At 46.3% G+C, this 25,806-nt stretch overlaps 1 protein-coding gene across 1 annotated transcript in view; it reads right to left on the bottom strand.

Annotated features, from left to right (window-relative positions):
- LOC145337168 (complement C1s subcomponent-like) overlaps positions 1–2,308 on the bottom strand; it is a 45,816-nt gene extending 43,508 nt beyond the window's left edge. The window contains exon 1 of the mRNA XM_080181957.1: positions 813–2,308. Within this exon, the coding sequence (XP_080038083.1) occupies positions 813–2,308 (1,496 nt within the window). The remainder of the gene's footprint in view (positions 1–812) is intronic.
- Between the last annotated feature and the right edge of the window lie 23,498 nt (positions 2,309–25,806).

The raw sequence follows: 25,806 nt of genomic DNA on the forward strand, positions 1-25,806 counted from the left end.
GAGAAGATTGGCTGCCACTTCCCCGATACAACAGTGACTACACTGCTACAAAAAAAACGTTCTTGGTTGGATGTGAAGCACTTTGGGATGTGCAGAGGTCACGAAATGTGCTACAGGATTCCAAGACTTTTTTTATCCTTTCAGCTTTCATTTCTCTCTCTCTCCTCTCCTGTCTCTCTCTCTCTATCTTTCTTACTCACCACATTCCCACTGGTTTTTCGAACAACTCAGAAGAACGAGAGTCTCTGCGTCTGTCCCTTCTTCCCAGTCAAACATGAATTGCTTTGCTTTCCTGGGGTCAACACTCTGACTCTTGTTCTCTGGGATCTAAGGTTGTTTGGCAGCCATCCCTCACGGTGCTCAGATACACATATCGGGACCCCCAGTCACTGAACAAAATCAAACCCAAACAGTCCAGCTCTGAAAGATTGTGTAGATCTCATCGATTCTCAATGAAACCTCAACCATCATTCCAAGTTTGTGGTTGAAGTACTTAAATCACAGCTTGTATATGTGGGTCCCTATTTCTTCTAAATAAATTAACCTGAGGGCGGTTTGGGGTAGAAGTGTGATTAAAAATTAACTGAGTGATCCACAACCGCTTGAGGACAGTAAACAGAGATTTGTTTCGGTAAACACTTGTCATAACAAACCCCAGCCTGATCATTTCCAAGAATAATGTGCAGTCAAAATACCGATTAGACATGATTACTTGAAAAAACAAAATCAAAATTATTAACAGCGCTAAGTAGTCTGAGACTGACAGGCAGACTGACAGGCAGACTGACGGGCTGATTGACGGGCAGACTGACGGGCTGACTGACAGACAGGCAGACTGACGGGCTGACTGACGGGCAGACTGACGGGCAGACTGACGGGCAGACTGACGGGCTGATTGACGGGCAGACTGACGGGCTGACTGACTGACAGGCAGACTGACAGGCAGACTGACGGGCTGACTGACAGACAGGCAGACTGACGGGCTGACTGACTGACAGGCAGACTGACAGGCAGACTGACGGGCTGACTGACAGACAGGCAGACTGACGGGCTGACTGACTGACAGGCAGACTGACAGGCAGACTGACGGGCTGACTGACAGACAGGCAGACTGACGGGCTGACTGACTGACAGGCAGACTGACAGGCAGACTGACGGGCTGACTGACTGACAGGCAGACTGACAGGCAGACTGACGGGCTGACTGACGGGCTGACTGACAGACAGGCAGACTGACGGGCTGACTGACTGGCAGGCAGACTGACGGGCTGACTGACGGGCTGACTGACAGGCAGACTGACGGGCTGACTGACGGGCAGACTGACAGGCAGACTGACGGGCAGACTGACGGGCAGACTGACGGGCTGACTGACGGGCAGACTGACGGGCAGACTGACGGGCAGACTGACGGGCTGACTGACGGGCTGACTGACGGGCAGACTGACGGGCTGACTGACGGGCTGACTGACGGGCAGACTGACGGGCAGACTGACGGGCAGACTGACGGGCAGACTGACGGGCTGACTGACGGGCTGACTGACGGGCAGACTGACGGGCTGACTGACGGGCTGACTGACGGGCAGACTGACGGGCAGACTGACGGGCTGACTGACGGGCAGACTGACGGGCTGACTGACAGACAGGCAGACTGACGGGCTGACTGACGGGCTGACTGACAGACAGGCAGACTGACGGGCAGACTGACGGGCAGACTGACGGGCAGACTGACGGGCTGACTGACAGACAGGCAGACTGACGGGCTGACTGACAGACAGGCAGACTGACGGGCAGACTGACAGGCAGACTGACAGACAGGCAGACTGACGGGCTGACTGACTGACGGGCAGACTGACGGGCTGACTGACGGGCTGACTGACAGACAGGCAGACTGACGGGCTGACTGACGGGCTGACTGACGGCAGACTGACGGGCTGACTGACAGACAGGCAGACTGACGGGCAGACTGACGGGCTGACTGACGGGCTGACTGACAGACAGGCAGACTGACGGGCTGACTGACGGCAGACTGACGGGCTGACTGACAGACAGGCAGACTGACGGGCAGACTGACGGGCTGACTGACAGACAGGCAGACTGACGGGCTGACTGACAGACAGGCAGACTGACGGGCTGACTGACAGACAGGCAGACTGACGGGCTGACTGACTGACAGGCAGACTGACGGGCTGACTGACTGACAGGCAGACTGACGGGCTGACTGACTGACAGGCAGACTGACGGGCTGACTGACGGGCTGACTGACGGGCAGACTGACAGGCAGACTGACAGGCAGACTGACTGACAAACATTCTTCATACTTGTGTAAAAGTCAATCTTGAATAAAATTGAACCCCATGACTACTGGCCTGAAAAAAGTGATTTTTTTTTCATTTACTGTGTGTAAAAGCTGATCAAAGGCATCGTGCTTATTAATTACTTGCAATTACTTGGGTAATTGGTGCAGTTCATTAATCTGATATTACACACTGGAACTATTAGATTTTACCTCTCTCAGTTACCAGGGCAGTGCAGTTGATGTTGTCTAATGGACTTTAACAAAATGGACTTTGTCAAGATGCCGCATGATAGATTGTTGCTTAGGGTTAAATCTCAAGGGATCCAGGGTGATGTAGCCAAATTGACATAAAGTTGCCTTGATGACAAAAGACAGACTGTGGTTGTAGAGGATTGCTTTTCAAACTGGAGGCCTGTGACCAGCGGTGTGCTTCAGGGATCAGTACTGGGTCCACTGTTATTTGTCATTTATATTAATGATTTGGATGAGAATACAGGAGGCATGGTTAGTAGGTTTGCAGACGACACCAAGACTGGTGGCGTAGTGGACAGTGAAGAAGGTTATCTAGGATTGCAACGGGATCTTGATCAATTGAATAGCAGATGGAGTTTATTTAGACAAATGCAAGGCGAGCATTTTGGTAGATTGAGCCAGGGCAGGACTTACAGGATAGGGCATTGAGGAGAGTTACAGAACAAAGAGATCTAGGTGTACAGGTTCATAGCTCCTTGAAAGTGGAGTCACAGATGGACAGAGTGGTGAAGAAGGCATTCGGCATGCTTGGTTTCATTTGTCAGAATACTGAATACAAAAGTTGGGACATCTTGTTAAAATTGTACAAGACATTGGTAAGGCCACTGTTGGAATACTGTGTGCAGTTCTGGTCATTCTTTATAGCAAGGATATTATTAAAATAGAAAGAGCGCAGAAGATTTACTAAGATGCTACTGGGACTTGATGGTTTGAGTAATAAGGAGAAGCTGGATAGATGGGACTTTTTTCCCTGGAGCGTAGGAGACTTTGGGATGATCCTATAAAGGTCTATAAAATAATGAGGGGTATACATAAGGTCAACATCCTTTCCCAAAGGTAGGGGAGACAAAAATTAGAGGGCATAGGTGAGAAGGGAGAGATACAAAAGGGTCTAGAGGGGCAATTCTTTCATAGAGGTTGTGCCTGCAGGTGCAGCAGGTGGTCAGGAAGGCTAATGGGATGCTGGCCTTCATAGCGAGGGGGATTGAATATAAAAGTAGGGAGGTCTTGCTGCAGTTGTATAGGGCACTGGTGAGGCCGCAGCTGGAGTACTGTGTGCAGTTTTGGTCGCCACACTTACGCAAGGATATTTTGGCCTTGGAGGGAGTGCAGAGGAGGTTTACTAGGCTGATACCGGAGTTGAGGGGGTTGAGCTATGAGGAGAGGCTGAGTAAACTAGGCTTGTACTCATTAGAGTTTAGAAGAATGAGGGGAGATCTCATTGAGACATATAAGATGATGAATGGGATGGATAGGATAGAGGTGGAGAGACTCTTCCCGCTCAGAAAGGACAGTAGGACTAGGGGGCACAGCCTCAAGATAAAGGGGGGGCAGTTTAGAACGGAGTTGAGGAGGAACTTCTTCACTCAAAGGGTGGTGAATCTCTGGAATTCTCTGCCCGTTGAAGTGGTGGAGGCTGCCTCGCTAAATATTTTTAAGACGTGGGTTGATGGGTTTTTGATAAGCGAGGGGATTAAGGGAGAGGGTGGGAATGTGGAACTGGGCCACGACAGATCAGCCATGATCTTATTGAATGGCGGGGCAGGCTCGAAGGGCTAGATGGCCTACTCCTGCTCCTATTTCTTATGTTCTTATGTCTGGAACAAACTGCCAGAGGTAGTAGTAGAGGTGGGTACAATTTTCTCTTTTAAGATGGGTATAGAGGGATATGGGTCAAATGTGGTCAACTGGGTTGTAGTTTATAAAAAAGGGGCAGCATGGACAAGTTGGGCTGAATGGACTGTTTTCATGCTGTAAACATCTATGACTCTATAACTGACTCAAGAACAGTTTCTTCCCTTTTGAATGGACCTACTGTATATTAAGCTGATCTTTCTGTACATCTGAGGCTGTAACTGCAACACTACATTCTGCACCCTGTCCTTTCATTCTCCCCGATGTACCCTATGAATGGTACGTTTTGTCTGTGTAGCGCAAGAATCAATACTTTTCACTGTATCTCTGTACATGTGACAATAATTAATCAAATCAAAAAGGCTAATGCATACCATGGTCTCTTCCAGACTAGTGAAAAATGGCAGGAAACTCTGGCACCATTGGACCATTCCAGGAACATTCCAAGAGTTGGAAGTCTCGATCTTGCTGTCTAACCTGGTTCCACTGTCAGTCTGTAACATAATCAGCCACAGCTCCCTCTCTGGTCTTCCTCTCTCAGTTTCAGCAACACAAGACTCAATGGTTCCTTAGGCTTCTCTGTAACAATCCCATGGCAGGCAGGACTTCCCTGTTTTGATGTGAGCAGCCGCCAACTGACCCATGCGTCTCCCCCAGACCCGTTCATCCTGAGTTTGATTAGTGAATGCCACTGGCCCCATCTGGGCCACCACTGGGGCAGGAACCCATTTTTTCCCCCGCCGTGTAGTTCCTCGTCAACACGGTTTCTCCCTTGCTGAACTTTCTCGCCTTTCCCTCTCTTCAGGCTATCTGCCCTTCTCGGTTCTTTGTTACCAATTCTCATGTCTCCTCTGGCCACATCAGATCAAAACACGCGAGGGAAATCTGGGCCATTGCATGAAGTGTGTTATGAAATGTGTTTAAGAATCAATTCACTCGCTTTCCAATGGACCTCTTCCTTTGGGAAACCGTCAGGACCTGTTTTAAGGTCTGGACAGAAACCTTTGGCCTGGTCCTTTGTCGCAGAGCAGTACGGAGCTGACTTCACCTGTCCGACTCTTTGGTGGTTGAGGTAGTCCACAAATTCCTTCACAATAAACTGTGGCCCATTGTCGCTCACTATTTAATCTGGACTTACAAAACGAGCAAACAACTGGTCGAGTCACAGTTTACTCACCTCTGTGGAGACTTCATAATTGCTACTCTGGCCGTGTTGAGTGGGCACCAACCACTATCAATCACATCTTTCCTTCACACAGACCTGCACAGTCCACATGGATCCTGTGCCGAGGAACTTCATTCCTGTGTTTAAGTTTATTTATTAGTGTCACAAGTAGGCTTACATTAACACAGCAATGAAGTTACTGTGAAAATCCCCTAATCACCACAGTCTGATGCCTGTCCGGGTTCACTGAGGGAGAATTTAGTACGGCCAATGCACCCTAACCACTGTGTCTTTCGGACTGTGGGAGGAAATGGAGCTCCTGGAGGAAACCCATGCAGACACCGGGAGACTGTGCAGACTCCCCACAAACAGTGACCCAAGCCAGGATTTGAACCTGGGTCCCCGGCGCTGTGAGGCAGCAGTGCTAACCACTGTGCCGTCATGGCACCCAATGGGCAGAGGGGTGACAATGGCAGTGCTTTCCAAAGTACCACACATGATTCACAAGCCTTCTCTTTGATTTGGGTGTCAACACCTGGCCACCAAATATAGCTGCTGGCGAACTCTTTCATCCACACCACACTCAGGTGCCCTTAGAACACTTGACATAGCACCTTCCTGCATAACACAGGGGGAATGACCATTTTCATACCCCACAATAGACATCTACCTGTTACGGACAACTCCCATCTCCTTGACAGGTAGGGACTAAAATCAAGCTGATTCTGATGAATAGTTTTCCCTCGTTCGATTAGATCCATTACTTGACTTAAGACTAAATTTTTCTGTGATGTTTTGAACAAGGGTCTCTGAAACAGGTATTTTATCAGTTAGGTGAAATTTTCAAATGCCAATCAGGAACCTCCGATACTCTAAGGAGAGGCAACCTCAGAAGTGTATCACCTTTGCCATGTTGTTCAGACTGTCCATACCGTATGTCATCGGAGTGAGCTGCCAAAAATAGTACCCATCGTTGTAACCATGTGCTGCCATAGACGGTATTCCAGTGTGTGGCCTGAAGATGGTGGTCAGGGTTTGTGATCAGTTAACAGCCCTATAGAAAATGGGAGAATTTCTTCGTCCTAAATGTTATATTTAACCCCTCTTTTCTCTGCTTTATGCTGACTGGCCTGATCCACAAGCTTTTACTTTAACAAATGAACATAAATTTATGTTTAGTTTATGTTCACAGTCAGAATATACAACATATTACACATCAAACTGAACATGCAAAGATAGATTTCATGGGCTCACTGGGCAGTCCACTCACCCGATTTCCGCCACCAAGTCCTTTAAAACTCTGGACCTCCTTGGGAAGAATTCAAGCTCCTTTTCTTCAAGGACTTAGCCACTGCTTCTCAAACTACAGCAACTCCCAATCAACCGCAGCTCCATGGGCACAGTCCTCCATGTCACAGTTCTCCAGATGCTCCTCAGTATTGCTCATTAGCATTACCTTTATCCACTTATCCATCAGCATGACTTATAATTGAACTCTCGATGACAACCGTTGTATAGTTCAGTCAAGGCAGTTAACTTGAGTAACAGAGACTCTGTTTATTGCCAGCTCCAACCTCGGAATTTTCTGTGTCCTGATAAAATCACTTCTCATTCTGTAAAATTCAATGGGTATAAAGAACAGTACAGCACAGGAACAGGCCCAATCTCTCCTCATAGATAATACCCTCCGTACCAGCAACATCTTAGCAAACCTTTTCTGTACTCTCTCTCAAAAGCCTCCATGTCTCAACCTGCTCAAGGCTTTATAGGATAAAGCCTTCATAGGATAGGATAAACCTCATAGGATAAAGCCTTTATCCCAGGAGTCAGTTGATTATGCTGGCTGCTGTATCGAGGCAGTGGGAAATGTAGATGGAGTCAATGGATGAGAGGTTGGCTTTTGCGATGGACTGTGTTACACTCACAACCGTTTGTAGTTCCTTGTGGTTTGAGCCATATCGAGCTGTGATACAACCAGAAAGAATGCTTTCTATGGAGCATCTATAAAAATTGGTGAGAGTCGTAGAAGACATGCTGAATTTCTTCAGCCTTCTGAGAAAGTAGAGGCGTTTGTGGGCTTTCTCAACTGTAGTGTCAACATGGAGGGACCAGGAGAGATTGTTGTTGATCTGAATGCCTAGAAACTTGAAGCTCTTAACACTTTCTACTTCATCACCTTTAATGTAATGTTCTCCAGTAGGTTTCCTGAAGCTGAAACTATCTCCTTTGTTTTACTGAGATCGAGGGAGTAATTATTGTCACTGCAACAGTTCACCAGGTTCTCTGCCTCTTTCCTGTACACTATCTCATCATTGTGTCAGAGGGGAATTTGGCCACACAGTCAGAGGTGTATAAGGAGTATAGTAAGGGGTTGAGGACACAGGGTTGTGGGGCACTGATGTTGCGGATAGTCTTGGAAGAGCTATGTTTACTGATTGTGGTCTGTGGGTTAGGAAGTCTAGAATCCAATCCAAGGGGAAGGAGCCGAGCCCTCGGCCATGGAGTTTGGAGATGAGTTTTTTAGAAATAATGGTGTTGGAGGCTGGGTTTCAAAAAAAATCCCCTATGGAATTGGCATCCTTATCACTGCCAGCTTGTATCGATACCCTTCACCTACAGAGTACCTCACTCAGTAAGACTTTAGTGGGAGTAAGCGTAACAGTGGGCCTGCATGCTTCAATCTACTGGGTGAACTGGTTGATAACAAGAATTATAGAATCCCTACAGTGCAGAAGGAGGCCATTCAGCCCATCGAACCTGCATCAACAACAATCCCACAAAGTCCCTATCCCCGTAACACACATATTTACTCTGCTGATTCCCCTGACACTAAGGGGCAATTTAGCAAGGCAAATCCACTTAACCCTCACATATTTGGACTATGGGAGGAAATCGGAGCACCCTGAGAAAGTTCATGGACACATGGGAGGAATATGCATATACTACACAGTCACCCAAGATTGGACTTAAACCTGAGCCAACCTTGAAGCTATGAGGCAACAATGCTAACCACTGTGCCACCATGACATGGGCAGAGATAAAATTAAACTGGAATGGTGGCAGGGACCCAATGAAATCAATCTCCAGGTGAGTCCAGGGGCCATCTGGGGCTGAGTGACTCTGGAGGGGAGTCTACAAGTACACGTGGAAGGATTCTGCTAGGAACAGAGTAGACACGGGGTGACATGAAGATTCAGAGCCTCTTTCAATCCTGCCCACCGTGCCAGGAGAAGCAATTTTTCCAAGAGTGAAACAAAAACTTCTGACCTGGTGAGGTTTCCCAGCATTTTCTGGTTTTGTTTCAGATTCCAGCATCAGAGGGGAACCAATATCTTGGGGGGAAAATTTGCAAAGGCTATGCAGGGGGGTTTAAACTGATTCAGGGGGGGGTGGGATCCTGAGTAGCAGGGATGAAAGTGAGGGGGGCATAGATGGGGACTGCAATGCACGGCATCGTGGGGGTGGGGCGGAGCAGGGTTTGAAATGCGTATACTTTAATGCGAGGAGTATTCGCAATAAAGTGGATGAACTTGCAGCGTGGATCAGTACCTGGGACTTTGATGTTGTGGCCATTTCAGAGACATGGATAGAGCAGGGTCAGGAATGGTTGTTGCAGGTTCCGGGGTTCAAATGCTTTAGTCGGAGTAGAGAAGGAGGTAGAAGGAGGGGAGGGGTAGCATTATTAGTCAAGGACTGTATCACAGTGTCAGAGAAGAAGTTTGATGAGGACTTGTCTGTTGAGGTAGTATGGGCTGAGATTAGAAATAGGAGAGGAGAGGTCACCCTGTTGGGAGTCTTTTATAGAACTCCTAAAAGTTCTAGAGAGGTTGAGGAAAGGATTGCGGAGACGATCCTGGATAGGAGTGAAAGTAATAGGGTAATTGTTATGGGGGACTTTAACTTTACTAATATTGATTGGAATAGCTATAGCTCTAGCTCGTTAGAGGGGTCAGTTTTTGCACAAAGCGTGCAGGAAGGTTTTTTGACTCAGTATGTAGATAGACCAACTAGAGGTGAGGCTATATTGGATTTGGTGCTGGGAAATGAGCCAGACCAGGTGTTAGACTTGGAAGTTGGTGTGCATTTTGGTGATAGTGACCACAATTCGGTTACGTTCACCTTAGTGATGGAAAGGGATAGGCATGAACCTCGGGACAGTAGTTTTAGCTGGGGGAAGGGTAATTATGAGGCTATTAGGAGAGAATTAGGAAGCATAGGTTGGACTAGGAGACTACAGGGGCTGGGAACGTCCGAAATGTGGAGTTTTTTCAAGGAGCAGCTACTGAGTCCTTGATATGTATGTCCCTGTCAGGCAAGGAGGAAATGGTCGAGCAAGGGAACCGTGGTGCACTAAAAAAGTTGTTTCGCTGGTTAAAAGGAAAAAGGAGGCTTATGTCAGGATGAGACTTGAGGGCTCAGGTAGTGCACGGGAAAGCTTTAGATTGGCTAGGAGGGAGTTAAAGAGTGAGTTAAGAAGAGCTAAAAGAGGACACGAGAAGACTTTGGCTGATAGGATTAAGGAGAATCCTAAGGCGTTCTATAGATATGTTAAGAACAGAAGATTGGTTAGGGCAAGATTAGGGCCAGTTAGAGACAGCAGTGGGAAGTTATGTGTGGAACCGGAAGAGATTGGGGAGGCATTGAACCAATATTTCTCTTCGGTATTCACGCAGGGAGACTTAAATGTAGCTGTGGAGAACACTGGGTTACAGGGTTGTAAACTGGATAGTATTGCAGTAGATAAGGGAGATGTGCTAGATATTCTTGAGGGTTTGAAAATAGATAAGTCCCCTGGGCCGGACAGGATTTACCCTAGGATTCTCTGGGAGACAAGAGAGGCGATTGCAGAGCCTCTGGCTCTGATCTTCAGGTCGTCGTTGGTCACAGGTATAGTGCCAGAGGATTGGAGGATAGCGAATGTTGTCCCATTGTTTAAGAAGGGGAACAGAGACTTCCCCGGGAATTATAGACCGGTGAGTCTTACTTCTGTTGTGGGCAAAGTTTTAGAAAAAATTATTAGGGATAGGATTTATAGTTATTTAGAGAGTAATGTATTGATTGGAGATAGTCAGTACGGTTTTGTGAAGGGTAGGTCGTGCCTTACTAACCTTATTGAGTTTTTTGAGAAAGTGACCAAAGAGGTGGATGGGGGTAAAGCAGTTGACGTGGTATATATGGATTTTAGTAAAGCGTTTGATAAGGTTCACCATGGAAGGCTTCTGCAGAAAATGCAGATGTATGGGATTGGGGGTGATTTAGTTAATTGGATCAGGAATTGGCTAGCAGATAGGAGACAGAGGGTGGTGGTTGATGGAAAGTATTCATCATGGAGTTCGGTTACAAGTGGTGTGCCTCAGGGATCTGTTCTGGGGCCACTGCTGTTTGTAATTTTTATAAATGATCTGGATAAGGGTATAGTTGGGTGGATCAGTAAATTTGCTGATGACACCAAAGTCGGAGGAGTGGTAGATAGTGAAGAGGGGTGTCATAGTTTACAGAGAGACTTGGACAAGTTGCAGAGCTGGACCGAGAGGTGGCAGATGGAGTTTAATGCGGAAAAGTGTGAGGTAATTCACTTTGGCGGGAATAACAGATGTGTAGAGTATAGGGCTAATGGTAGGACTCTGAATAGTGTTGATGAACACAGGGATCTAGGTGTATGTGTACATAGATCCCTGAAAGTTGGGAATCAAGTAGATAAGGTAGTTAGGAAGGCATACGGTGTCTTGGCGTTTATTGGTAAGGGGATTGAATTTAGGAGTCGCAGCGTCATGTTGCAACTGTACACAACTCTGGTGCGTCCGCACTTGGAGTATTGTGTGCAGTTCTGGTCCCCACATTATAGGAAGGATGTGGAGGCTTTGGAGAGGGTGCAGAGGAGGTTTACCAGGATGTTGCCTGGTATGGAGGGGAGGTCCTATGAGGAGAGACTGAGGGATTTGGGGTTGTTTTTGTTAGAAAGAAGGCGGCTAAAAGGGGACCTTATTGAAACATATAAGATGATTAGAGGTTTGGATAGGGTGGACAGAGATAGCCTTTTTTCTCGGATGGAGAAAGCTAGCACGAGGGGGCATAGCTTTAAATTAAGGGGTGGTAGATATAGGACGGATGTCAGGGGTAGGTTCTTTACCCAGAGGGTGGTGAGGGATTGGAATGCCCTGCCTGCTGCAGTTGTAGATGCGCCTAGTTTGGGGGCGTTTAAGAGATCCGTGGATAGGTTTATGGATGGAAAGGGATTGGTTTAGGTTAGAGGGTCATTGCTTTTTTAATTGGTCGGCGCAACACCGTAGGTCGAAGGGCCTGTTCTGCGCTGTAATGTTCTATGTTCTATAGTAATTTGCTTTTATTTTTCAGAATAGTGATCAGCAATGGAGTGGGAATAAAACAAAAACAAAAGTTAATCTCCCAGCACATGGGGAACACAGGACACAGGGCTCTGTTCCAGTGCTTCAGGGGAAGGAGGGTCAAAGAAACTCACGAGGATAGGTGCAGGCAAAGGCTGACCTTGTTCACTGCAATAGATAAGAATCTGTTATGGTCCATAGTCAGCTTGGGGAGAGGCCAAATCAATTGATGGGCCAATAGCGATATGGAGGTTATTGTCCACTCAGTTTCTGGTAATAGACTTGAATAGCAGATTAGCTGTAAAGACTCACATTCTAATCAGTATTCTGTAAACGGTGTGTGTTTCTGATCAGAACTCCCCACTCAACAGACGAAGAAACAGCTTGTGGCATTTACTATCAAATTAACCAGTTGGACTTTAACCTGGTGTGGTGAGACTTCTTACTGAATAGACATCCAGACAGAGCAGCTTCCTTTACCTGGCTGTAAATGGCCTTGAACAAACATGGAACCAGATTCTCAGTGAGAAGAAGCTTTATAATATGGCAAGGTGCCTGACATTCTTTACAGGCCTGTTAAAGGAGATGGAGCCATGATCCACAGACCAAAGGTTTTCTGAGATAAGTACGATACAAATTTTTGTGGCAGAGAGGGAGAGGTATCACAGTATCGGTGACGCATGCTGTTTATTTATTGGGAAGAACGACATGGGAAAAGTCAATGTATTGTGTTCTCCTGCTGCTGACAAAGAATAGTCAACATGTCCTCATTATAATAAACATTCTCTTCCATCAGGAGCACAAATCCAACAGCACATGGAGATATCCTCAACCTAACCACTGCCACCTCCTGAATGATGTCACTGTTCAGGTCAATGATGTCCGTATCACTCGATCATTGTGGGAGACTGATGTCAGCCAGACAGATCATAGTCTCGTTCAGTCAGTGATGACCATCCACCCAGCCCCAAGGCATCACAACTCAGTGATCACGTCTCAGCCCTGAAGCAGGTAGAGCAAAGAGAGGAATTCCAAGTGCAGCTCACAATCAACCTGGAAAATCTTCACACATCCAACTCAATTTCAGAACCGTGGGAGTCAGCTGCAGACTCCCGTATCCAGAATCCAGGGTTCCAGCATCACCGCACTCATTCGATGAAAATGATGCAGAAATGTGGGACCTCTTGGAACCTCCGGCAATGAGGGGTGGCCAATAAATGCTGGGCTCGCCAGCGATATCTGCAGCCCTTGAATTAATTTTTAAAAATGAACAGCCTCCAGTGTCTGGCAGAGCAACTCGAGATTGCAAATCAGGAAAGCAGCTTTCCAACAGCTCAAATTATCAAGCAGGAGGTGTCAAAACTGAAGAAGGAAGCTGGCAAGAAAGCATAAATGTTCATTGTTTAAACAAGAAGAATAAATCAGATACCAAAATTTCAAAAAAAAGGCTGACTCCAAAAAACAAATCCAGAAGAGAAAGGACAAATGGGGGGAAGTGATCAGAGATCCAACAATATACTGATTATCACAACACACAAAGCTTTTCAGAAACCACCAGAGACTTTTATAGACCAAAGATCAAAGGGACAAACCTCCTTCACTCGCAGGATGGTGTTTCTCTTCTTAAGGATGAAAATGTCATCCATCAAAGCTGGAAAGAACATTCCCAACAACTCCTCAATAATGAATCCAGAGTGAGAGCTGATTCTGGCCAGTCTATTCCCCACAACACTGTGGCAGAATATACGGGTGAGTCACCATCAATGGCAGAGCTGAAACGAGAAATCAAACAGATTAAAAAGCAGTGAAGCCTGTGGCCCCCCTGGCATTCCAGCCGGCACTTTCAAAGCTGGTAGATGTTTGCACTCATCCTCCAGATTTGAGAGAAGAAATATCCTTACTCCCTCCTCCTCCCCCCCTCTCTGCCACCCACTCTGTGCGCGCACAACACATAGAGACACACGCACACACCTCGGCAACTTCAGAAATGAAGAAATCAAATGGATTACATTGTGGAAACTATCGGGGTATTTCCCTCTTGCACAGAAGAAAGAATAAAGAAAATTACAGGACAGAAACGGGCCCTTTGGCCCTCCAAGCCTGGATTGACCATGCTGCCCATCTGAATTAAAACACCCTACCCTTCCAGGGACCATATCCCTCCATTCCCACCGCTTAGAAGTCACTACCGTATCCGCTGCCACTATCTCGCCAGCTATGAGTTTCAGACAGCCACCACCCTCTGTGTAAAAAAACTTGCCTTGTACATCTCCTTTAAACTTTTCACCTCGCAGCTTAAACCTGTGCCCCCTAGTAATTGGCTCTTCCACCCTGGGAAAATGCTTGTGACTATCCACTCTGTCCATGCCCCTCATAATCTTGTAAACTTCCATCTGGTTGCCCCTCAACCTCCGTCATGCAAACAAACTAAGTTTTTCCAACCTCTCTTCATAGCTAATGCGCTCCATACCAGGCAACATCCTGGTAAATCTTTTCTTTACCCTCTCCAAAACCACCTTCTGGTAGTGTGGCAACCAGAATTGAACACTATATTCCAAGTGTAGCCTAACTAAGGTTCTATAAAGCTGCAACATGACTTGCCAGTTTTTAAACTCAGTGCCCCGCCGATGAAGGCAAGCATGCCATATGCCTTCTTGACTATCTTTTCCACCTGTGTTGCCACTTTCAGTGACCTGTGTACCTGTACACCCAGATCCCTCTGCCTATCAATACTCCTAAGGGTTCTGCCATTTACTGTATATTTCCTATCTGTATTAGACCTTCCAAAATGCATACTTCACATTTGACAGGATTAAGCTCCATCTGCCATCTCTCCGCCCAAGTCTCCAAATGATCTATATCCTGCTGTATCCTCTGATAGACCTCATTGCTATCTACAATTCCATCAATCTTTGTGTCATCCATAAACTTACTAATCAAACCAGTTACACAGTGCAGGGAAAATCCTGAGACACTTTCTCCTGAATTCTCTGCTTCCTGCGGCTGAGGGAATTCTCCCAGAGACACAGTGTGACCTTAGATCTTTCAGAATTTGTTCTTTGTAGAAATTTGATGTCTGTGTCAATATGCGTGATCTTCTTGGAGATCCTCGCGACTCAGTCCAATGTCTCCACATCATTGTCTTTGTTTCCAGAAAAATCCATGAAAAATGTTTAGAACAAAACCAAGGAGCTCTTAATTGAATTCAAGGATGTGACCAAAAGTTTTGACTGAGTAGATTGCGAGGTCTGCAAATTGAGCTCCAAAGATTTGAATGTCCCAGAAACTTTGACACAATCCTGCAGCCGCTCCGTGATAATGTGACTGCAAACAAAACTGAACACCATAGATAAACATGATCTCAAATGACTAACGTTCCAGGTAGGACAAAGAAAAGGTTTTGCAGACTCTGAAACTCTTGCTGAAGTTCGGCAGTGTTGACATTAATGACAGGGAGGAGCTTGCTATCAATTCTTCAAAATGGTGACAATTTGTCCATCCAGCCACATCATCGCTTTGAGTTCCAGCGTCTTGATGATAAGGCAGAGCTGCAGCAGAAATGGAAAGAAAAGGAATCAAATCCTGAATCTGAACCCCAATACTTGTCCTGCCCCATGAGCCCAAAAACCTGTGGATGAAGAATCTGCTGGTTGAGTCACATAAAGAGTGGCAGGCTGGCACAGTGGTTGGCACTGCTGCCTCACAGTGTCAGGGAGCCGGGTTCAATAGCGGACTTGGGTGATTGCCTCTGTGGAATTTGCATGTTCTCCCCGTGCCCGAGTGGCTTTCCTCCCGGTGCTCCGGTTTCCTCCCTGCAAAGATGTGTTAGGTAGATTGGCCATGATAAATTGCCCCTTAATGTCAGGGGGATTAGCCAGGTAAATAGGGGTAACGGAGATAAGGTCTGGGTGGGATTGTTGTCAATGCAGGCTCGATGGGCCAAATTGCCTCCGTCTACACTGTAGGGATTCTATGATGAAGACACATAGCAGGAACCTTCCACCCTGAGTCAATGTCACCCTGAAAAGCAGTGATAGTTGGTGAATGGCTGATGTGGAAGAACAATCTCACAGGCACAGCTAGACGCAAACCTAGAGAAAAATCATTGAAAATGGGTTTCTTTTGCAGTTTGTTTACATTTCTCTTTACCAGCTGCAGCAATACTGAAAATGGCAAATAAAGCCTGACATTCAAGCATTTTCACAGTAACTTCATTGCAGTGTTAAGGTAAGCCTACTTGTGACTCATAAATAAACTTTAACTTTTTATCCAATTGGGGAATGAGTCTTTTGGCTTTCCGATGGGAAGCAGTGTGACAAGGATGGATCCGCAGGATCTAGTTGGAGTGAAACCTTTGGGGAATGTATTTAATCACAGTGAGAATTTGACAGGCAGTCAGAAATTTCACTTACTGCAGTTAAGCGGGCTATAATTTGGTACAATGAGATAAACGGCGAATATTTCAGCTGGTGTTTTCAGATAAGATCACTGCGAATCCCAAACATGGTATAATGAGCTGTCAACATGGGCATTCGGTGCCCTGTTAATTAGTGTGTGAAATACTGGATATGACTGATAGATGGGGTGGAGTAACCCTAACATCCACCTGCTCAGTCTTTGTGAAGAGGCGGTGAATCCCCGGGTTTGAGATGCAAATTCAGTGGAGTGTCTGGGGAATGGATGATCTTCTGTACGTTGCTGATACAGGGGAGGCGATGGCCAAGTGGTATTATTATTAGATTATTACTCCAAAAACTCAGCGAATGTTCAGGGACCTGGGTTCGAATCCCGCCAGGGCAGATGGTGGAATTTGAATTCAATAACAAGAATCTGTAATTAGGAATCTACTGATGAAACCATTGTAGGGAAAACCCATCTGATTCACTAATGTCCTTTAGGGAAGGAAATCTGCCACCCTCAGCCGTTCTGACCTACATGTGACTCCAGGGCCACAGCAATGTGGTTGACTCTTCAAGGGATGGGCAATAAATGCTGGCCAGCCAGTGATGCCCATGTCCCACAAGTGAATGAAAAGAAGATAAAATGCCGGAAAGCCCAGAGGATTGCCAGAAGGTGGCACTCACATACTTTCTGCTCCTAGTGGAAAACAAGATGTACAACTGCAATCAGCAAAGGAATGCCGAGAATTATTTAACCATTTCTTTACCCTGCCTTCACTCACTGTCAGACTTACTGGTGCTCTTTTTATGGGGTTTGTAGTCAGTGGCATGAATTGCCCATTGCTAATTGCCCTTGAAAAGACGATCGTGAGCTTTCTTCTTTATCCGCTGCTGTCTGATGGTGTAGGTACACTGAGAGTTAGGAATGGAAAGTGAAATCAGGTGAGTGAGAATGGATCATCTGACAAGCACTTTTGTTGGAAAGGTGAATTAATTGCCAAAAACAGAATGAGTCAAGTATATTCATTAGTCACAAGTAGGCTTACGTTAACACTGCAATGAAGTTACTGTGATCCCTTGGGTTCGTGTCGCACTATCTGTAACCCCCGTGACTTGCCTGGGTTTGCAAAACCTCACTTACTGTACTGTCTGGAAACAATACACATCTCTTTAACCTGTGATCAGTGCTCCTTCCACTCACATTGTCAGCCACTTCAGGTCTTGAACAGCAGGTTAGGTGTAAGGATTCGCATTCTAATCAGTAATCTCTAAACTGTCTGTGCTTTATATGCTCTGTCTGAGGCCAGAACTCTCCATTCACCTGACGAAGGGACTAACCCCGAAAGCTTGTGAGTTTACTATCAAATAAATCGGTTGGACTAAAACCTGGTGTTGTCAGACTTTTTTCTATGGCAAAGCCAGTTCTGTATCCATCGAGCCAGCCCACCCGAGTCTCGTATGATTTTAGTTTTTGTACTAGTCTGCCATGGACATTGAGAAATGCCGTACTAAAGTCCACAGCCCTTCCCTCATTCATTATCTTTGTCATCTCTTTAATAAACTCAATCAAGTTGGTGAGACATGATCTTCCCAGTACAAAACATACTGCCTGTCACTAACTAGTCCACCTTCTTCCAAATGTGCATATAGCCTGTCCTTCAATACCTTCTCCAAAAACTTCCCCAGCACAGATATCACCAGCCTATATTTCCTGGATTTTCCTTGTTTCCTTTATTAAACAAGGGAACAACATTGTCTCTTCTCCAGACCTTGCCTGTGGGTAAAGAGGATGTGAAAGTATCTGTTAAAGCCCCTGCTGTTTCTTCCCTTGCCTCCCAATGACAACCTGGGATGATAGATCCCATCCGACCCTGGGGACTTGTCAACCTTAATGCAATTTAGGATACCCAATACTTTGTCCTTCGATATTCTGACATTCCCTACAGTGTTCACACATCTTCTCCTGACCTTAACATATGTCATGTCCTTCTCCTTGGTGAATACTGATACAAAATAGACATTAAGGACCTCACCCACTTCATAGAACATAGAACATTACAGCGCAGAACAGGCCCTTCGGCCCACGATGTTGCGCCAACCAGTTAAAAAAAAATGACCCTCTAACCTAAACCAAACCCTTACCATCCATAAACCTATCCACGGATCTCTTAAACACCCCCAAACTAGGCGCATTTACAACTGCAGCAGGCAGGGCATTCCAATCCCTCACCACCCTCTGGGTAAAGAACCTACCCCTGACATCCATCCTATAACTACCACCCCTTAATTTAAAGCCATGCCCCCTCGTGCTAGCTTTCTCCATCCTAGGAAAAAGGCTATCACTGTCCACCCTATCTAAACCTCTAATCATCTTATATGTTTCAATAAGGTCCCCTCGTAGCCGCCTTCTTTCTAACGAAAAGAACCTCAAATCCCTCAGTCTCTCCTCATAGGATCTCCCCTCCATACCAGGCAACATCCTGGTAAACCTCCTCTGCACCCTCTCCAAAGCCTCCACATCCTTCCAGAACTGCACACAATACTCCAAGTGCGGCCGCACCAGAGTTTTGTACAGTTGCAACATGACGCTGCGGCTCCTAAATTCAATCCCCCTACCAATAAACGCCAAGACACCGTATGCCTTCCTAACAATCCTATCTATTTGATTCCCAACTTTCAGGGATCTATGTACACATACACCTAGATCCCTCTGTTCATCCACACTATTCGCAGGTGGAGGAGGTGGTCAAGAAGGCGTATGGTGTACTGGCCTTCATTAATCGAGGGATTGAGTTTAGGAGTCGGGAGGTAATGCTGGAACTTTATAAGACCCTTGTCAGGCCTCATTTGGAGTATTGTGCGCAGTTCTGGTCGCCTCACTATAGGAAAGATGTAGAAGCTATTGAAAGGGTGCAGAGGAGATTTACAAGGATGTTGCCTGGACTGGGAGGCATGCCTTATGAAGTTAGATTGAGGGAGCTGGGACTCTTTTCCCTGGAGAGACGAAGGTTGAGAGGCGACCTGATAGAAGTTTACAAAATGTTGAGAGGAATAGATAGGGTGGACTCTCAGAGGCTATTTCCCCGGTTTGAAATGGTCGCTACGAGAGGACACAGATTTAAGGTGCGGGGAGGGAGGTTCAGAAGTGATGTTAGGGGTAAGTTTTTCACTCAGAGGGTGGTGAGTGAATGGAATCGGCTGCCGTCAGTGGTGGTGGAGGCGAACTCGCTGGGGTCTTTTAAAAGACTTCTGGATGAGTATATGGGGTTTAATGAGATTGAGGGTTATAGATAGGTCTGTAGGTTGGTAGGTGATGTGATCGGCGCAACTTGTGGGCCGAAGGGCCTGTTTGTGCTGTAGTGTTCTATGTTCTATTCAGAGTCCTACCGTTAGCCCTATACTCTACACATCTGTTATTCCTACCAAAGTGAATTACCTCACACTTTTCCGCATTAAACTCCATCTTCCACCTCTCGGCCCAGCTCTGCAACTTATCCAAGTCTCCCTGTAGACTAAGACACCCTTCCTCACTATCTACCACACCTCCGACTTTGGTGTCATCAGCAAATTTACTAATCCACCCAACTATACCCTCATCCAGATCATTTATAAAAATTACAAACAGCAGTGGCCCCAAAACAGATCCCTGAGGCACACCACTCGTAACTGAACTCCATGTCGAATACTTACCATCAACCACCACCCTCTGTCTCCTATCCGCCAGCCAATTCCCAATCCAATTTCCTAGATCACCCTCAATCCCATACATCTGCAATTTCTGCAGAAGCCTTCCATGGTGAACCTTATCAAACGCCTTACTAAAGTCCATATATACCACGTCAACTGCCTTACCCCCATCCACCTCTTTGGTCACTTTCTCAAAAAACTCAATAAGGTTAGTAAGGCACGACCTACCCTCCACAAAACCATGCTGACTATCTCTAATCAATTCATTACTCTCCAAATAACCATAAATCCTATCCCTAATAATTTTTTCTAAAACCTTGCCCACAACAGAAGTAAGACTCACCAGTCTATAATTCCCGGGGAAGTCTCTGTTCCCCTTAAACAATGGGACAACATTCGCTAACCTCCAATCTTCTGGCACTATACCGGTGACCAACGACGACCTGAAGATCAGAGCCAGAGGCTCTGCAATCGCCTCCCTTGCCTCCCAGAGAATCCTAGGGTAAATCTCGTCCGGCCCAGGGGACTTACCTATTTTCAAACCCTCAAGAATAACTAGCACATCCTCCTTATCAACTGCAATACTGTCCAGTTTACAACCCTGTAACCCAGTGTTCTCCACAGCTACATTTATGTCCCCCTGCGTGAACACCGAAGAGAAATATTGGTTCATTGCCTCTCTAATCTCTTCCGGCTCCACACATAACTTCCCACTGCTGTCTCTAACTGGCCCTGTGGCTTCCAGTGGCTCCACACATTAACTTCCTCCGTTGTCCTCCAGCGGGCTTACTCTTTCTCTTGCTACCCTCTTACTCTGAATATACGCATACAAAGCCTTGGGATTCTCCTTGACCCTATTTGCTATTTCATGGCCTCTTTCATCCCTCCTAATTCTTGTTTAAGCTCCTTCCTACTTTCTCTATAAGCTTCAAGGGTTTCATTAGTTTTTAGTTGCCTAGTATGCTTCCTTTTCCCTTTTCACTAAGCTTTCAATTTTCCTTGTTATCCATGGTTCCCGAATCCTGCCAGTTCGATCCTTCTTTTTTGCAGGGACACGCCTGTATTACATTTCAAATCAACTGGTTTTTAAAATCCCCCCACCTGCCAGACCTGGATTTGCCCTCATCACACTCATTTCTAGGAAAGTCAGTGGCATCAGTGGACACTGGGCCATGGAATCTGCCTCCAAGTGACCATTCTCGGGGGTTCACCCACCACCACCTCCCCCCCCTGCCCCCACCTCCACAGCCCCCCCCACTCCCCACCCCCCCCCCCCCCCCCCCCACCGCCATTCCCCACCATGGCAGTGGAGCAGACACTGCCACTGCTTCCTCCTCAGGGTTCTGCTCCTGCCTTCGGAGATCCAGACACCAATGCTGATGTCTCCTCTTGATGCACCAGAAGAATGATAGCCACTTCCAGAGGCCCCATCTATCTCTCTCTCTCACACACTTTACACACTGCACGGGAACAAAGAGAGAGGGGGAACAGCGACAGATCAACTCAGAGTTGACCCTTTGCCCATTCACCTCTGGTAGCAGTGTCTCAATGGACACTGTGCTGGCCATCACATTCACGGTCATTCCCTAACAGTCTCCAGGAATGTCTCCTGAACAGCCATGTAAGGTGCAGGCAGCTGCAAATGGGTCATTGTAAGGGCCTGTATGCTACTCTATCAAGAAGTGGAGAAGGAGAGCCCTGTAAGGATGCCACAGCACCCATATCTGATGGAGTAGGATGCTCTGCCAAGAACTTTTGCCTTTTCCCTGTTGGAGGGTGTGTATGCTCACCCTATGAGAGAATGGTGAAGGGAAACGATGGCACTCAAAGAATAGGGAAGTTGACATACAAAGGGTTACCTGGGTCATCAGTATCACTCACACCCATCAGTGGTGTGTAACCAGGCATATTTGGCTCAATGTCAAACTGAATGAATTTTAATCAACTTTTTTAATTGATTCATGGGACATGGCCATTGGTGGCTGGGCCAGCATTAATTGCCCATCCCTAGTTGCCCTTGGACAGCAGTTGAGAGTCAGCCACATTGCTGTGGCTCTGGAGTCACATGTAGTCCAGACCGGGTAAGGATGGCAGATTTCCTTCCCTAAAGGACATTAGTGAACCAGATGGGGTTTTCCCAATAGTTGACAATGTCATGGTCATCCGTAGATTCTTAATTCCAGATATTTTTATTGAATTCAAATCTCACCGGGTTCTACCGGGTTCCCAGAACATTAGCTGAGTTTCTGGATTAATAGTCTAGTGATAATACCGCAAGGTCAATGCCTCCGCACCCCCCCACCCCCACCTAAGTGGCTCAATGATCTGATATGCAGAGTTATGCTCTTTGATGTCATGCCTCTCTATGATCAACGTGCTCAGTCAATAGCTCACAGGCACCCCCCACTAACCTTAGTGGACCCTTCAGGACATGTCTAATGGACAGCCACCAGCCCAGGCTTCCTGTCCCAGTGTCAAGGCTTTTTAACAAGGCAGAAACTCGTCAGCTGAAGATTTTGACCTCAGGATGGGTCAGCTTCAAACATGGATTTCTTCCCTCTTCATTTGTTCATTTTCTCTGTGCCCCCTCCCACACCTCTGTCCATACCCACTCCCCCTCACTGGCTTTCCTCTGAGTTCACAGCTGGAAATTTCTGAGGTGTCCCACTGGGATGTCTTGTACTCGGTCGATCTCACTCAACCAAGATTACGAATGACAACATGTAGTTAAAGAATGAAAAGGAATTTAATTTGCTAATGCATGCATCGAGAGAGAGAATAGCTGATGAACACTGTCTATCATTTCTTACTTAACATTACAGATGTAGAATTGATAAACTATCCTGAACACTTCAATATCCCACCTAGCTGTCACCCAACTCCCACCCCCATTCTTCGCACACACAGCTGGTTGTTCGCTGGGTGAAATAACATGGGATGGAGGAAAGACCTGTTGGTTTGAGGAGGCCTGTGACAAAGGCGGATTCTGGGCAGGGATGGCCCAGCCTCAGTGCCTGTTGGAACATTATCCATGATGTGGAGATGCCGGCATTGGACTGGGATAAGCACAGTAAGAGTCTCACAATACCAGGTTAAAAGCTGATCCACCTTTTCCACAACTGTGTGCACCTGAAATGGGCCATCACTAGCACTCTGGGCAGTGAGCATCCTGGAAAAGCCCATCCAGGTCCTATCTTCCAGATCCTAGCCCTGTAATCCCACATTTTACCCTGCTAATCCCCCTAACACTAATGGAAAATTTATCATGGCCAATCCACCTCACACATGTGGGAGGAAATTGGAGTACCCAGAGGAAATCCTTGTAGACATGGGGAGAATGTGCAAACTCCACACAGTGACCCACACCGGGACCTGGCGCTGTGAGGCAGCAGTGCTAACCACTGTGCCACCATGCTGCCTCATCAGCATCTCTCCCACCATACAACCGTCAGTGGCTTATTATTCGAAACAGCTAACTATTTAATACCCATCAAAAGAACCTATTAAATTTGGATTGGAGGATTGCGGATGTTGTTCCTTTATTCAAGAAAGGGAATAGAGATAGCCCTGGAAATTACAGACCAGTGAATATAACCTAGTGGTTGGTAAGTTGATGGAGAAGATCCTGAGAGGCAGGATTTATGAACATTTAGAGAGGTGTAGTATGATTAAGAATAGTCAGCACGGCTTTGTCAAAGGCAGATCGTGCCTTACAAGCCTGATTGAATTTGTTGAAGATGTGACTAAACACATTGATGAAGGAACAGCAGTAGATTAAGGATTAGACAGGGTGGACAGTGAGAGCCTTTTTCCCCGGATGGTGATGGCTAACACAAGGGGACATAGCTTTAAATTAAGGGGTGATAATTATAGGACGGATGCCAGAGGTAGGTTCTTTACTCAGAGGGTAGTAAGGGCGTGGAATGCCCTGCCTGCAGCAGTTGTGGACTCGCCAACTTTAAGGGCGTTCAAATGGTCAGTGGATAGGCATATGGATAACATTGGAATAGTTTAGGTTAGAGGGTCATTAGATTGGTTCCACTGGTCGGCGCAACATCGAGGGCCGAAGGGCCTGTACTGCGCTGTAATGTTCTATATTCTAGATGTAGTATACATGGACTTCAGCAAGGCATTTGATAAGGTCCCCCATGCAAGGCTTATTGAGAAAGTGAGGGGGCATGGGATCCAAGGGGACGTTGCTTTGTGGATCCAGAACTGGCTTGCCCACAGAAGGCAGAGAGTGGTTATAGACGGGTCATATTCTGCATGGAGGTCAGTCACCAGTGGAGTGCCCCAGGGATCTGTTCTGGGACCCTTGCTGTTTGTGATTTTTATAAATGACCTGGATGAGGAAGTGGAGGGATGGGTTGGTAAGTTTGCTGATGACACAAAGGTTGGAGGTGTTGTGGATAGTGTGGAGGGATGTCAGAAGTTGCAGCAAGACATAGATAGGATGCAAGACTGGGCGGAGAAGTGGCAGATGGACTTTAACCCAGATAAGTGTGTGGTGATTCATTTTGGCAGGTCAAATAGGATGGCAGAATATAATATTAATGGTAGGACTCCTGGCAATGTGGAAGATCAGAAGGATCTTGGGGTCCAAGTTCATAGGACGCTCAAAGCAGCTGCGCAGGTTGAAGCTGTGGTTAAGAAGGCGTATGGTGTACTGGCCTTCATCAATCGAGGAACTGAGTTTAGGAATCGAGAGATAATGCTGCAGCTGGTCAGACCCCACTTGGAGTACTGCGCTCAGTTCTGGTCGCCTCACTACAGGAAGGATGTGGAAGCCATAGAAAGGGTGCAGAGGAGATTTACAAGGATGTTGCCTGGATTGGGTGGCATGCCTTATGAGGATAGGTTGAGAGAGCTCGGTCTTTTCTCCTTGGAGAGACAAAGGATGAGGGGTGACCTGATGGAGGTGCATAAGATGTTGAGAGGTGTTGACCGAGTGGATAGTCAGAGGCTTTTTTCCAGGGTTGAAATGTTGCCACAACAGGACACAGGTTTAAGGTGCTGGGGAGTAGATACAGAGGAGATGTCAGGGGTAGGTTTTTCATTCAGAGTGGTGGGTGTGTGGAATTGGCTGCCAGCAACAGTGGTGGAGGTGGATTCGATAGGGCCTTTTAAGAGACTTTTAGATCAGTACATGGAACTTAGTAAGATAGAGGGTTATAGGTAAGCCTAGTAATCTCTAAGCTACAACTTTGTGGGCCAAAGGGCCTGTATTGTATTGTAGATTTTCTACGTTTCTATGTATTTCAAACACATTCCCCCTACCTTCTTGAAATTAAACTGATATGCAAACAAGAACTTTTCGTAAGAAAATTACAAAACAATAATATGTTATTGCTTATATAAGATCTTTAACATACTCCATATCCCACCCGCATCTTGAAAACCAAAAATAATTTAACAAGGTTACAACAAGAACATGTCAATGTTCTCATAATCTATTAAAAAACAAGACGTCCCTCTTCGAGAATAGACTATTTCTTTGGACAAGCAGTTCTTTTTGTGAAATAATCCAACAATCCATTTTATTTTGGAAATCTCCTGCTTTACATGGTCTGGTTTCCATGCTGTAAACCTCTATTACTCTATGACTCTGCCCCTCACGCATTGACAACAGAATGTGAGGTGGGGAGGTAGTGGCCTAGTGATATTTTTGCCCGACTATTAATCCAGAAACTCAGCTAATGTTCTGGGGAACTGGGTTCGAATCCCGCCACAGCAGATGGTGGAATTTGAATTCAATAAAAAAAATCTGGAATTAAGAATCTACTGATGGCCATGAAACCATTGTTGGTTGTCGTAAAAACCCATCTGTTCACTAATGTCCTTTAGGGAAGGAAATTTACTCTTCTTACCTGGTCTGGATTACACGTGACTCTAGGGCTACAGCAATGTGGTTGATTCTCAACTGCCCTTGAGCAACACAGGGATGGGCAACAGACGTGCCCATGACCCGTGAATGAATTTTAAAAAATTGTTAGTGGGATGGCAACTTCAGATTGTTTACTGTTTCCTG

The sequence above is a fragment of the Carcharhinus amblyrhynchos genome, unplaced genomic scaffold (genome assembly GCF_965287045.1).
Source record: "Carcharhinus amblyrhynchos unplaced genomic scaffold, sCarAmb.v2.hapA scaffold_44, whole genome shotgun sequence".
Classification (NCBI taxonomy): domain Eukaryota; kingdom Metazoa; phylum Chordata; class Chondrichthyes; order Carcharhiniformes; family Carcharhinidae; genus Carcharhinus; species Carcharhinus amblyrhynchos.